Here is a 15,158-nt window from a genome sequence, read left to right as displayed (position 1 = left end):
ATACAACCCACTATAACACAACATCAATCTATCACAGAATAAGAAACCCCCAAATTTCAATTAAGAACATTCATACGGGTTATAAACCCTAATTTTAAAATTCGAAAATAAAACTCAAATTTGAACATGTTATTGAACTCCAAATCAGACGTATGACATATGCAAATCATCAGGAAAACAAGCTCTACAACATGCAATCATCAAATCATACAAACAATCATCCGAACAAAAATTCATATTTTTAATAAAATAAATTCGAAAATAAATAAATTTTTAGAAAAATAACCTTGATTTCTGCAGTGAAATAAAGCTCAGAATCTGATAGAACACTTCAAATCCTTCGTTTTGGTTACTCAAGCTTTGAAAACAGAGATTGGTAACGCCTTCGTTTTGCTGTTTGATTCTTAGAACAGTTTTAGGAAATTAGGGTTTTTCTCTGAAAATTATATAATTAACTATCTGCAAATGATTTTGATACGAAATAAAATACGGTAAAAGGCTATTTATAATTACGGAAAATTTGTATCCCGTTGGATCATTCCGGATATAAAATGGTACGTTTATTTGTAAAAACTGATCCAAACGGTATCGGTTTTCGGGATAATTATCCAAATCAGTACAATTTGTACTGCGGTCTTGGTCTCAACGCCTGGTTACACGTATTACGAAGTGATAATTGGGATAGTTTAATAAAAAGCTCCCGTTTATCGAAAATACGGGTTTTATTGATTTACCGAAATGAATATTGTATCGAAAATGTTACGCCGGGACCCGCGCAGGACAAACCGTACGCCGGATCGAAAAAGTCGAAATATGGAAAATGCTCGGAATATTACAATTAGGTTAGGAAGGAGTTCTCGAAAGAGTTTCAGGTTCCAAAAACGTAACAACGGTTGACGTCGGTTGGTTCCCGTTTTTATAAAATAGATTTTAGTTACCCGGAAAAAGATTTTAGAAATTTCATATGATTCTTATAAATCCATAAACCAACATAAAAATAATTAGGAAGATATGACAATTATCTATATTTTATTTTGGACATATAAAAATTAAAATACTCAATTAATATTATTTTTGAATATTCAAGTACAGATAACACTTAACAATTAGCTTACAGAATAGATACTGAACACACATAATAATTATATAATAGCAAAAATAATTACACGATATATCCCGGATATTACATCCTTCCCCCCTTAAAAGGATTCTGTCCTCAGAATCTCTAAGAAAACAAATGAGGGTACTTTTCTCTCATATCACTTTCTAACTCCCAGGTTGACTCTTCAACCTTTGGGTTTCTCCACAATACTCTTACTAACTTTACCACTTTATTTCTCAATACTTTCTCTCTTTCCTCTAGAATCTCTATCGGACTCTCTACATATGATAAATCTGCTTGAAGTTCTATTGGCTTATATTCTATTACATGCCTGGAGTCTGGATTATATTTCTTAAGCATTGATATGTGAAAAACATTGTGAATGTGCTCCATGTGCGGAGGTAACGCCAACTCGTAAGCTACTTTGCCAATACGCATTAGGATTTCAAAAGGTCCGACATATCTTGGGTTTAGCTTCCCTTTCTTCCCAAACCTCGTTAGTCCTTTCCACGGTGATACTTTCAATAATACCAAGCTTCCTTCTTCAAATTCCATATCTTTTCTTGACTGGTCTGCATATTTCCTTTGATGATCTTGTGCGGCTATTAATCTTTTCTGGATAATTTCAACAACTTCCTTTGTCTGCTGCACCAATTCGGGTCCGAGTATTTTGCGTTCTCCTACTTCGTCCCAATATACTGGAGATCTACATTTGCGTCCATAAAGGGCTTCATAAGGTGGCATCCCAATACTGGCGTGATAACTGTTGTTATAAGCAAACTCTACTAGGGGTAAATGTTCGTCCCAACTTCCTTTGAAATCAATAACACAAACACGTAGCATATCCTCGATTGTCTGGATCGTTCTTTCACTTTGGCCATCCGTTTGGGGGTGATAGGCCGTACTCATATTCAATCTTGTTCCCAAACATTCTTGAAAACTCTTTCAGAATCTTGAATTAAATCTTGGATCTCGATCAGATACAATAGACACTGGAACTCCATGACGAACTACGATCTCTTTCAACTACATATGAACTAACTTGTCGAGCGAAAATCGTTCATTTATAGGCAGAAAATGAGCTGACTTGGTAAGTCTATCTACTATAACCCAAATGGCATCATGATTAGCTCTTGTCCTTGGTAATCCAACTATGAAATCCATGGTAATATGTTCCCACTTCCACTCTGGAATCTCCAATGGCTGTAGCAATCCGCTTGGTCTCTGATGCTCTGCTTTAACTCTCTGACAGGTATAGCATTTACTAACCCATTCCGCAATTTCCCACTTCATATCTGGTCACCAATAATTCTTCTTTAAATCTCTGTACATTTTGGTACTCCCTGGATTGATGGAATATCTTGAACTATGTGCCTCTTGTAAAATTTCATTTTTCAGCTCCGTCACTGGTGGAATCCAAATTCTTAAAGAAAACCTAAGAATACCTTGATCATCTTGTTGCGTGCATAATTCCTCACCTACCAAACTATTTATATCTTGATCCATTATCTCTTTCTGGCATTTCTTTATTTTCTCCAATAATTCCGGTTGGAAAATATTACCGTACACTTTTGCTTCCTCAGACTTGCAACTTCTAATCTCTAATTCCAATTTTTGAAATTCTTTATATATTTTTTCAGGTACGGATAACACATTTAACCTTTCCTTCCGACTTAACGCATCTGCTACAACGTTCGCCTTACCTGGATGATAATTAATCGAGCAATCATAATCCTTGATCAATTCTAACCATCTCCTTTGTCTCATATTAAGTTCCTTCTGGGTAAATATATATTTCAAACTTTTGTGATCCGTGAAAATCTCACACTTTTCTCCATACAAATAATGTCTCCAAATCTTCAAAGCAAAAACTATAGCTGCTAACTCCAAATCATGAGTAGGGTACTTTTGTTCGTGTGGTTTCAATTGCCTTGACGCATACGCAATCACCTTGTCGTGCTGCATAAGAACACATCCTAATCCTTTGTAGGAAGCATCGCTATAAATTACGAAATTCCCTTGATCATCTGGAAGTGATAAAACAGGTGCCGTGATTAATCTCCGCTTCAATTCCTGAAAACTTTCTTCACACTTGTCATTCTATATAAACTTCTCATTCTTTCGTGTAAGCTTTGTCAATGGTGTTGCAATTCTTGAGAAATTCTGAACGAATCGTCGATAATATCCTGCCAATCCCAAGAAACTTCATACCTCAGTGGGTGTTCTTGGTCTTTCGCAGTTCGTAATTGCCTCGATCTTTGCCGGGTCCACTTTGATCCCTTCGTTACTGACTATATGTCCTAAGAACTGAACTTCCTGTAGCCAAAACTCACACTTCGACAATTTAGCATATAACTTCTTTTTCCTTAAAATCTCCAAAGCTATCCTTAAATGTTTCGTATGATCCTCCTCCGTCTTTGAGTAGATCAAAATATCCTCTATAAATACTATAACGAACTTGTCCAAATATTCCTTGAAAATTCTGTTCATTAGGTCCATAAACGCTGCTGGGGCGTTGGTCAATCCAAAAGACATCACTGAAAACTCGTAATGCACATACCTTGTTCTAAAAGCTGTCTTTGGTATATCTTCTGGCTTGATCTTCAGTTGATGATATCCCGATTTTAAATCAATTTTGGAGAAATACTTGGCTCCCTTCAATTGGTCAAACAAATCATCAATTCTGGGTAACGGATACTTATTCTTGATCGTCAACTTGTTGAGCTCCCTATAGTCGATGCACAGTCTCATGCTTCCATCCTTCTTCTTGACAAATAATACCGGTGCACCCCATGGGGATACGCTGGGTCTAATTACTCCTTTCTCTAACAGCTCTTGCAATTGCTTTGCTAATTCTTTCATCTCAACGGGCGCCATTCTATACGGGGCCTTGGATACTGGTTCGGTTCCAGATGCTAAGTCGATTGCAAATTCAATTTCTCTATCTGGAGGAAGTCCTGGTAACTCGTCGGGAAATACGTCTGGAAATTCATTTACAACTGGAATATCTTCAAGTTTTGCTGGCTCCTGACTTCTGTCGATCACATATGCTACGAAATGCTCACATCCTTGTCGTAGTAACTTCTTGGCTTGAATCATCGTTAAAAACTTTTTTACCTGCTTCTGTCCCTTGAACGTTACTATTCTTTCGTCTGGCGTTTTCACCATTACTTTCTTATTTCGACAATCTATCTGAGCATCATGCTTAGATAACCAATCCATTCCTAATATAACGTCAAATTCTCCTAACTTAAACGGTATCAAATCTACACAAAACTTACTACCAGAAATCTCAATCTCACAATTCCCACAAACTTGGTTAACAGTTACACGTTCTTGATTTGCTAATTCCACAGTCATTATTTCATTTAAATACCCAACTGGACAATTTAACTTACTAACAAGATCTTGTGAAACAAACGATCGAGTTGCTCCCGAATCTATTAACACTTTGGCACATAAAGAATTCACATTAAGCGTACCTGCCACGACATCCGCATCCTGGATCGCATCCTTCACCGACATGTCAAAAATTCTAGCCCTCGGTATCTCATTCACTGTTGGGGTAGATCCCATAATCCTTAATGCATTACTGACTGGGGCTAGTGTCTTGCAATCCCTGGCCATATGTCCTGGCTTCCCACATTTAAAGCATGTAAATCCAATGGCTGGAACCTTCACTGCTGGATTCCGGATAGGCTGATCCTTATTTGCTGGCTCTCTTGCTGGCTGATTTCGGCACTCCCTCGAGTAGTGCCCTTTCTGGTTGCATTTAAAACATACCATATTCAACTTGTTACAAACTCCTCCATGCTTCTTTCCACATACTTGACAATCTGGAAAAGTTAATCTTAACTGATTCGGCTGATTCACATTAATTGGACGATTGCCCTGGCCTCCGTCTCCTGCATTTTGTCTCCTGAAATTAAAATTTCTCCCTGGCTGAAACTTGCCCTTCTTAAAATTTGGAAACTTCCCTGTTTGTGACTGACCCTCACTTCCCTCAACTTTCCTTTTCTTGTTTTCCTTTTCTTTCTGGAACATCTCACTCTCTGTCTCTGCGATCATAGCTTTCTGTACAACCCCGACATAGGTATCCAATTCAAAAATAGCTACCTTCCCTCTGATCCATGGCTTCAAGCCTTGCTGGAATTTCTTAGCTTTCTTTCTATCAGTATCAACATACGACGGCACATACCTTGACAATTCCTCAAACTTCCCCTCATAATCTGTTACCGACATGTTCCCTTGCTTTAATTCTAAAAACTTCAGATTCATTTGATCCTGAACAAACTGAGAAAAATACTTTTCTAAAAACAATTCCTTAAACCTTTCCCAAGTAATAATATATGTACCTTCCAATGTCTTCACCATCTCCCACCAATAGGTGGCCTCATTCTTCAGATAGTAACTTGCAAACTCAACCTTCTGTTCTTCCTTTACTTTCACTAAGGCAAATGCCTTATCTATTTCTTTTAACCTCACATTTGCTTCAATTGGTTCTAAGGAACCCTTGAATTCTGGTGGGTTTACTGCCTGAAAAGTTTTGAAAGTTACCTGGGGATTAGTCTGTCTCTGCTGTTGTTGTGCCAGGTGAACTGTTTGTTGGGCCAAGATTTGAAGAATCTGTGCTATTGTTGGGTCCATGGGTCCTGGGTTCACATTCTGGTTTGTATCATTTTGGTTGTTATTGTTGTTGTTGGTTTCTTCATTTTGGGTGTTGGTGCGGGTATTTCTTCTGGGAGGCATTTTCTGTAAAGAATCAATCAATTTATTTAGCTTTTGAATCAAATCTTTGTATAAAAGAAAAGTTTTGGTGAAATAGAAATATCTCTTTTTGAAAACAGTTGTAACTAAGTAAATTGCATGCTTCTTTACAGAATATAAACAGTTATGGAAAACAGGGTACATGGTATCACAGGATATACTGGTGCAATAAATAAGGTAAAGTAAAACATGTGCAATAAAGTAAATGACAATGTTGGAAAGGAAAAGGTACTGATATATAGATCAAAAGTTTTAGGTAGTACAAGCGTAAAGACGCTTCGAAAGTAAAAGCAAAAAGGGTACAAAAACCTACTCACTAGTCAGCATCGCTAGTCTATAAATACAACTCAAAAGTCTACTGATACACACTACACACTACTGTCCATACTACATAACCATAACAACACTGCTCAGCATTCCCATCTCAAAATCTCTAACTCAACTCCAAGGAAACTCTGGTCCTGCCAGCCTCTCAAAGTTCTCCATCACCTCAGTAGCCCAGCCCAGCAGTGCATCAGGGCCTCTGTCAGGTAGTGTAGCTCCATGTAGCCTAGCCTCAAGAACCCTCCGTGGCACATGAATCTCCTCTCGAAGTTCCCTCACACCATGATCAACATCTGTAGTCCTAATGATATGTTGTAACTCTCTAATCTGAGCCAACAAGGAATCACGCTCCAATAGAAGAGCCTCATACCGGTAATAAGGAACTGGGGGCAATGTAGACTGGAATGGGGCACTCGCTACTGAATGCCCAGTGGAATCTGAATCAGCTGGTGGAGGTCCTCTGACAGGTGGCCTCATGCCTGGAGGTGGAATAGCCTGCAATGGTACGGGCTGCAACACCGGTGGAGGTAGAATAACCAATGCTGGTGGAATAACAGGACGTGGATCCGATGCTGGTGCTCCAACTGAAGGCTCTGAGTGATCAGCTGATACGGGAATAAAAGAGTCGGCCATCTCTGCTATCTGAAATCATATCGTAATATAAGAATCTCGTACCACGACGCAAACTATACTAATACCGGTTATACCATAACACTCAACCTCTCGACGTTCTATCATCCTATACCTTACTTCTAATCATATCCCTCTACCCATTCCCGTCAACCTAGGCTTGTGTCAGTGACTTATAACCTGTAGCTCTGATACCAAACCTGTGGCGCCCTCCAAACCCGGGTCAGAAGTTTGGGGTCCACACACACACACCTTAATTATAACCTGCTTATAACAATAATAAAGATAATAATAATATATGCAATGACCCTACTTACCAACCACCACGGACCGTAACAGGTTAAAGTATGCACACAAGCCAAACCCACTAATATATTACAAACCGTTAAAATCCCAACTATTTCAAATTCAAACTGAGTATTAAACATTATTACAAACTTTTACAAACTTAAATTATTCCAAAAGAAGCCTACTAGCTCAGCTTTTTCAACCTGAACCCCTAGCTCTCGCACTGGACTGGGGATCTTCTTTACCAACTGGTTCCTTTTTAACTGGAAAGAATATAAACAACATCGCATAAATGAGCTAACTAGCTCAGCAAGTCACAATGACAAAACTGAGAATAATGATCATCAGGTGAATATGGTTATGATATCAAGTGAACAATGGATTATGATTTAGAATTGGATATTATACTTTTAATTTAAAAACCAAGGTTAGGCTGCTGATCAGTCACGCACTAACCCCGAGCAAGGCACACAGCATTGCTCTAACTACTGGATCCAAGGCACACATTGGCTTAACTTGACCATTATATGGTCTGACCACGAATCTGGTCCACAATTTTATAAAAACAATCCAATTCTAACATAATAACAGAATATGCAATAATAAACAATAATCGAAATCATTAACAATAATGAATGTTTAACAATGAAAGGGTTTCAATCCTTGTAAGGATCAATAAGGCAATTTAAAAGCTTGGATGCTGGGTAATGAAAGAATTGGATAACAAAGGAATCAATATTTCAGGGTTTCAAAGATTTGGGCTTTCAAAGCATAGGATACAATGATTGAATGTATAAGTAATTCAGTTCAGTGTTTGGGATTTTGTTTACATGTATTTGTGGAGTAATATCGTATACTTGAGATTTGTGTTTAGGTATACAACAATCAATGGTCTAGAAAGAATAAGGTTTATGGCTCAAGAACAATAACTGGAATTAGAGTTTAGGTTTCAGTACTTCAAAGCACTTGCAATATCAATCTGACTATCAAATACTACAATATCTCGAGAAAGTTCAGAACACTTGCCTGGTATTAGCTTACTACACTGCACTCGCTTCCAATCACAACCATTTTACTCCTCAACTACCTGTTTCCCTTTCCTGCGCCTTGCCTCTTCTGCTCACATATTATAAGCATCTATCAATAATTTACTCATGGAATTCTATTCAACACATACTTCTATCTACCCTTCGTTTTATCCAAATCCGATTAACGGATTGAAAGTTATGCAATAATCAAGTAAACACCGAATATATAGACCGATAGTCAATTAACAAGTCACATATAGCAAATAATACATCACATAATCAATGATATATTATTTATAAAGAAGTCTCGGGTCATAAATAGGCTTTCTGGTATTTAAAATGATTTTTAAAATATTTTTCGGAATTAAAACGGGTCGTTGGATCAATTTCGGGTTAATAAACAGGGTTCGGTTGGCCCATTCTAGCTCCGAAATAATTTTAGAATAATTATCGAGCCTTGGAAATAATTTAGAATAATATTGTAAAGCTCGAAACTATTTTTCAGAATTTTTAAATCATTTTTAAATAATTAAATCTAATTAAATAATTAATTAAAATCAATTAATAATTAATTAAATCAATTAATCAATTAATTTTTGAATTAATTGACCAACTAATCAATTATAAATTAACTGAAATTAATTAACTAATTAATTTAGATTTATTTATGAATTAAAAATAATTTTCAGAATTAAAATAATAATTTTTAGAATTTTCAGAAATTAAAAAATAATTTTTAAAATAAAAATAAATAGGAAATATGATTTTTAAACATTTTATAAACAGGAATCCTAAATTTGCAAAGTCTGGAAACTTCAGGGACCTAACTGCATCGTTTTCAAAAGTTGGGGTACTAAACTGTAATTTTCCAGCCCTTCGCCGGAAAACAGTCGGGTTCGCCGGAGAACACGTTCCCGGCGTTCTCACCCCACCAACACCTCCAGATCACATCTACACAACATCAGGAACACAACCATGCAATCAATTCATCCTAATAATCCCTGAGTTGGCCGGAATTTGGCCGTGAAGTTTTCCAGTTTCCGGCGAACATCGGAAAACTTCAAAACACAACTCCCTTCTCTACAGACCTCGTTGGTTCATGAAACTTATACGACTAGATTGCAAATTTCACAGAGAATACCACCCACTATAACACAACATCAATCTATCATAGAATAAGAAACCACCAAATTTCAATTAAGAACATTCATACGGGTTATAAACCCTAATTTTAAAATTCGAAAATCAAACTCAAATTTGAACATGTTATTGAACTCCAAATCAGACGTATGACATATGAAAATCATCAGGAAAACAAGCTCTACAACATGCAATCATCAAATCATACAAACAATCATCCGAACAAAAATTCATATTTTTAATAAAATAAATACGAAAATAAATAAATTTTTAGAAAAATAACCTTGATTTCTGCAGTGAAATAAAGCTCAGAATCTGATAGAACACTTCAAATCCTTCGTTTTGGTTACTCAAGCTTTGAAAACAGAGATCGGTAACGCCTTCGTTTTGTTGTTTGATTCTTAGAACAGTTTTAGGAAATTAGGGCTTTTCTCTGAAAATTATATAATTAACTATCTGCAAATGATTTTGATACGAAATAAAATACGGTAAAGGGCTATTTATAATTACGGAAAATTTGTATCCCGTTGGATCATTCCGGATATAAAACGGTACGTTTATTTGTAAAAACTGATCCAAACGGTATCGGTTTTCGGGATAATTATCCAAATCAGTACAGTTTATACTGCGGTCTTGGTCTCAGCGCCTGGTTACACGTATTACGAAGTGATAATTGGGATAGTTTAATAAAAAGCTCCCGTTTATCGAAAATACGGGTTTTATTGTTTTACCGAAACGAATATTGTATCGAAAATATTGCGTCGGGACCCGCGCAGGACAAACCGTACGCCGGATCGAAAAAGTCGAAACATGGAAAATGCTCGGAATATTACAATCAGGTTAGGAAGGAGTTCTCGAAAGAGTTTCGGGTTCCAAAAACATAACAACGGTTGACGTCGGTCGGTTCCCGTTTTTATAAAATAGATTTTAATTACCCGGAAAAAGATTTTAGAAATTTCATATGATTCTTATAAATCCATAAACCAACATAAAAATAATTAGGAAGATATGACAATTATCTATATTTTATTTTGGACATATAAAAATTAAAATACTCAATTAATATTATTTTTGAATATTCAAGTACAGATAACACTTAACAATTAGCTTACAGAATAGATACTGAACACACATAATAATTATATAATAGCAAAAATAATTACACGATATATCCCGGATATTACATCACAACTTCACAAAATCTTCTCCCTGCTTACAAGCAGCATCCACAATTATCTTTATCCATCCCGGAGGTGGTTTCTGTCAGTTACGAGCCACCTGCTGCATCTGAGGTTCCTGGTTCTGATTTTTCTCCATGGCTTTTCTCCAATCATTTAACATGTTTGACGCCATTGCTTTGACCCCAAAAACAGACATTGTAGCCTTATCCTACACTTACTTGTTACGTCTGAACCACATACTCCAGCTAAATAACCCCAACATGACACATTATTCCCGTGTTCCCGTTCTAAACACCCGTTTAAAGAGGGTCATGATCGTATCATCCTGCAATACTGTGACTAGCTGATTTCTCCCCAACTCGTACCAGACCTCCTTAGAAAAACATCAAGTAAATAACATGTGTTTTGCGTCCTCCGCCTCTGTTCGACACCAGCTACAAAACTTACCCATATTAACATTCTTCCTTACTAAAACATCTATAGTGGAGAGAACCCCTCGACACACTCTCTAGAAAAATTTTAGAACCTTTCCAGGGAGCTGCAAACCCCATAATTTTTTACGGAACTGGCCATTCTCATGCATTTTTTTTCTTGAATCCTACGATAGCAATGTTTAACAGAGAACTCAGCTTTGCTATCTAATAACCATATTCACCTATCCTCCTTCTCTTGTAGAAGAATGTGAATTTGACTAATAAGATTCACATCTCTTTCATTACATATACTCCAAATCAGACCCATATCTCATTCCCTCATATCAATCATAAGTAAATCATGCACTTGTAACTCCTCCAACTCTTCTGGCATATGTGTCGTAACATATCCATTCTCTGAGCACGATAATCAGGAATTATTCCAAATACTCGTATTTCTCCCATTGCCAATACTTTGTCTACTCCCTTGATGAATATTTTCATCTGCTTAAAAATATTTCCAGGAAAATACCTTATTCTCATCAAACTGGTAATCAGAGGGTTGGAATTATTTATGAGCCGCTATCCTTAGTTTGCCAATATTGATATATATTAAAAATCCTTAGGATTTTTAAATCATAGACCCCCTCCCCCCTTACACTCACACAGCCTATCCCATGAAAACCATCTAATTCCCCTCCCCGTGTCATTTTTTGTCCACCAAACCTATTCATTCTTTTCTCTATTGTATCACAAATATCCCTAGGAATTAAGAATAGGCTCATCCAAAAATTTGGAATTACTTGGGGTGTAGTTTTAAGAAGAGTTACTTTCTCTGATTTTGATAAAGTTATCTTTCGAAATCCTTCAAGCTTTTTCTCGACTCTATCCACCAGAAAAAAAAACTTGCAATCTTTCTACGACCTATGCTCATGGGCATTTCCAAATAGTTCCCAGGCTCCTGCAACTCCCTTACACCCAATCGAGAACACACAATCTGCTTATTCTCCTCCGTAGTATTGGGCGAAAATATCACTGTAAACTTGTCATAGTTTATCATTTGACCCGACTCCTTCTCGTAATGATCCAAATTACTCCTCATAACACTAGCTTCGCCTACAATAGCCTTAAAGAAAAAATAGCAATCGTATGCGAAGAGCAGATGCGATATTGTACTAGGAGCTCCCCGTGCTATAGTACAACCATGGATAAGACCTGCAGTTTTATTATACCGAATAATTACACTTAAGCCCTCTGCACACGTAATATATAAGTAAGGTGAAATCGGATCATCTTGTCGCAAACCCTGAGCTGGAACCACATTCCCGAATTCTACCCCATTATGCAAGAAACTGTAGGTGACAAATTTAACTAACTCCATCACCCTATCAATCCAAATCCCTGTAAATCCGAACTTTTTCATCATACTTTATGAAAAACTTCACTCTAAACGGTCATAAGCCTTTGAGATATCAATCTTCAAGCCTGTAATCCCATTTTTTCCTTGTGTCTGTCTCTTCATATAATGATTAACTTCAAATGCTATCATAACATTATCTGTTAGCAGTCTCCCATCTACGAATGTACTTTGCCAATCGGAAATAATATGGCCCAGACAAGTTTTAAGCCGATTCGATAGCACTTTAGATAAGACCCGAACTACTACATTACACAAAGAAATATGACGTAGATCCATCATTATTTGTGGCGGTTTTATCTTCAGAATTAATCAAACAACAGTACGATTTATAGCTCCTGGAATACCTTCTATTCGCATAAACTCCTGACATAATTTAAATACAACATTTCCCACAATACTCCAAAATGTTGGACAAAAATTCTGGATTTAGCCATCAATCCCAGGAGATTTATCCGGGTGCATCAAAAATACTGCTGATTTTACTTCCTCAGGGGTGATATCTGAGATTAAATACTCGTTCTCATCATCTGTGACTTGCTACACTACTTCGTTAGGTGTCAGGCCCCCCTTTTCGGTTAAATTTTGAAACAACATTGTAAAATACCGCTCAATCACACCTTATACCTCCACTATTTTTTCTCTCCACTCACCATCTTCCTCCCTTTATATGCTGTAAAACATTTTTTCTCTTCCTTTTTAATGCGTAATTGTAATTTTTTTTTTTGTATTTTTATCACCTTCACGCAACCAAAATTATTTGGCTCGTTGTTTCCAGTATATCTCTTGCTTCTCCAACAAGTTTAAGTACTCCCAACACATCTCATTATAAGACTGAATACCATGAACATCCCTCCGTGATCTGAATTTACGAAGCCTGGCACAACAATGATTAATTTTTTGCTTAAACTTCTTAGTTGCTTCTCATCCCCATTCCTCTAGTTTCATACGACAAAACTCAATTTTAGTCATTAACTCCTCCTCTTCTACACTCCCCCAGCTTTGCTGAACCAAATGTTTTGCACTCACTTTATTTAATCCATACATTCTTGAAGCGAAAACACTGTATTTCTGACACATACACTTTCCTGTTTAACATCAAATAAAGAGGAAGATGGTCTGATGGCGCAACTTTGTGTTAGATATCGAGCAATAAAATACAACAGAAAAAACAAAAATTTCGAATCCCTACCGCAGGATCTATGTATAATGAACGGATAATTATGGAGAATAGATGTTTACCTTAATAAAGCTTGCCTTCTAACTGTAATGGGCATTCAGATCTTGATGAACCAACATAGCAGCCCTCATTTCGAAGATCTTCTCTCCAAAGGTATCCACACGAACGTCCGATCGTCCAACGATCACCGGAGCCGGTACTAGCCGATTTGGTTGCCTCCTCTCTCTCTCTCTCTAGCCTCTCTAAGATGTAGAGCTGCTAGGGTTTTTTCTCAAAAATGTGATTAACTTCTTAACCCTAAAAATATACATCTTAATGTATATATAGGGAGAGAGGAGATTCGGGCCTAACCCTAATCATAACGGGCTTCTAAAAGGACTCATTCTGATTTTGGGTTTATATTATTATTAAATTCGAATTCTAATATATATACAATTAATCAAGTCTCACTTAATTAATTTAATAATTAAATTCGAATTAACAACAATAAAATATTTAAATTCATAATTTAAATAACACTACGTTTTAAACGTTCTTTGTGTGTGACCCTTTAGGTTATTATTACGTTGGCAATAATTTTATTTTCTAATAATAATTTTTTTTAAATAATGAGAGGCATCTGGTAATACATCATTGCTCCCCAAGTAATAATAATAATTGGTGATTCAATTAAAACTTTCGTGAATAATGTACAATGTAATATAATCCTTTTAGCCTTATATTATAGATCAAACTCGAGGAATGCATTGTGTCATCCTCTGTTAACAATTAATCATTTCATTCCTTGATCAATGAGTAAACTATTAAACAAATCAGTATTTGAGCACGACCAAGCATTTTACAGTCTTACTCAATCAAGAGGCCAATAATATCATTCCTTTAATATATGAGGGCTAAATCCCATATAGATCATTCATATTTCTCATACGATTCATAATATACCCAATGTCTACTTTTATTATTACCCGGTCAAGGATAACTTTCAATAGTATCAAAGTATATAAATTCTCATATAGAAATATAATGACTTCAGGTCTAAGGACCAATACATCATTATCACTGTGAGATTAACTTTTAATATCAACACCTGTATTTAATACATGTGCCTGTGTTTTGACTTTTAATATCACCATACCTATGATCAATGAGATGTGATCATCAGTCAATAAACACACTAGTCTCAACGTATTTATTATCATCCCTTAACAATAATACTTGACTAGGGACCTTTAGGAATATCAATACTATTCTCATAATCTCATTTATAAGTCACGTAATTGGAGATATAGATTTACATATCATATTTCAAGGATATTTATTAATCTAACATTTTATCGCAGAAAATAAAGATATAATTAATTACTAAAGAATAATCCATAGAATCATAATTAATAATCCAAATGTTTTATAATATAAACATAATAGTGTTGTCTCTAGGGCGCAAACACTAACACTTTGATCACTTGTACTACAGCAGTTGGAAACATATCCTTCCAATCTTGGTTCACCAAGCCTCTGTCTAGCCGCTCTTGGAACCAATTATGCTTTCCTCTTGATTTTTCCCATGTATACTTCTCACCTTCAAACCCCAAGTCTACCAGATTACACTCATTAACCGTATATGTGAAACCCGTTAATATATTATGTGGTTGCAATTGTCCTCCTCATTTTTGTCCTCAGACATTAAA

General features: G+C 36.2%; 1 protein-coding gene across 1 annotated transcript; it reads right to left on the bottom strand.

Annotated features, from left to right (window-relative positions):
- Positions 1-11,723: 11,723 nt before the first annotated feature.
- LOC141686059 (uncharacterized) lies at positions 11,724-12,299 on the bottom strand. The gene has a single exon (XM_074491121.1). It carries the CDS (start codon positions 12,297-12,299, stop codon positions 11,724-11,726), a length of 576 nt encoding a protein of 191 aa, XP_074347222.1.
- Positions 12,300-15,158: the final 2,859 nt, after the last annotated feature.

Source organism: Apium graveolens, chromosome 9 (assembly GCF_009905375.1).
Source record: "Apium graveolens cultivar Ventura chromosome 9, ASM990537v1, whole genome shotgun sequence".
Lineage (NCBI taxonomy): Eukaryota > Viridiplantae > Streptophyta > Magnoliopsida > Apiales > Apiaceae > Apium > Apium graveolens.
This window is presented reverse-complemented; position numbering and strand designations above follow the sequence as displayed.

Excerpts from the sequence above, each read along its gene's own strand:
- LOC141686059 (XM_074491121.1), bottom strand. The coding sequence starts at position 12,299 with ATGATGAAAAAGTTCGGATTTACAGGGATTTGGATTGATAGGGTGATG.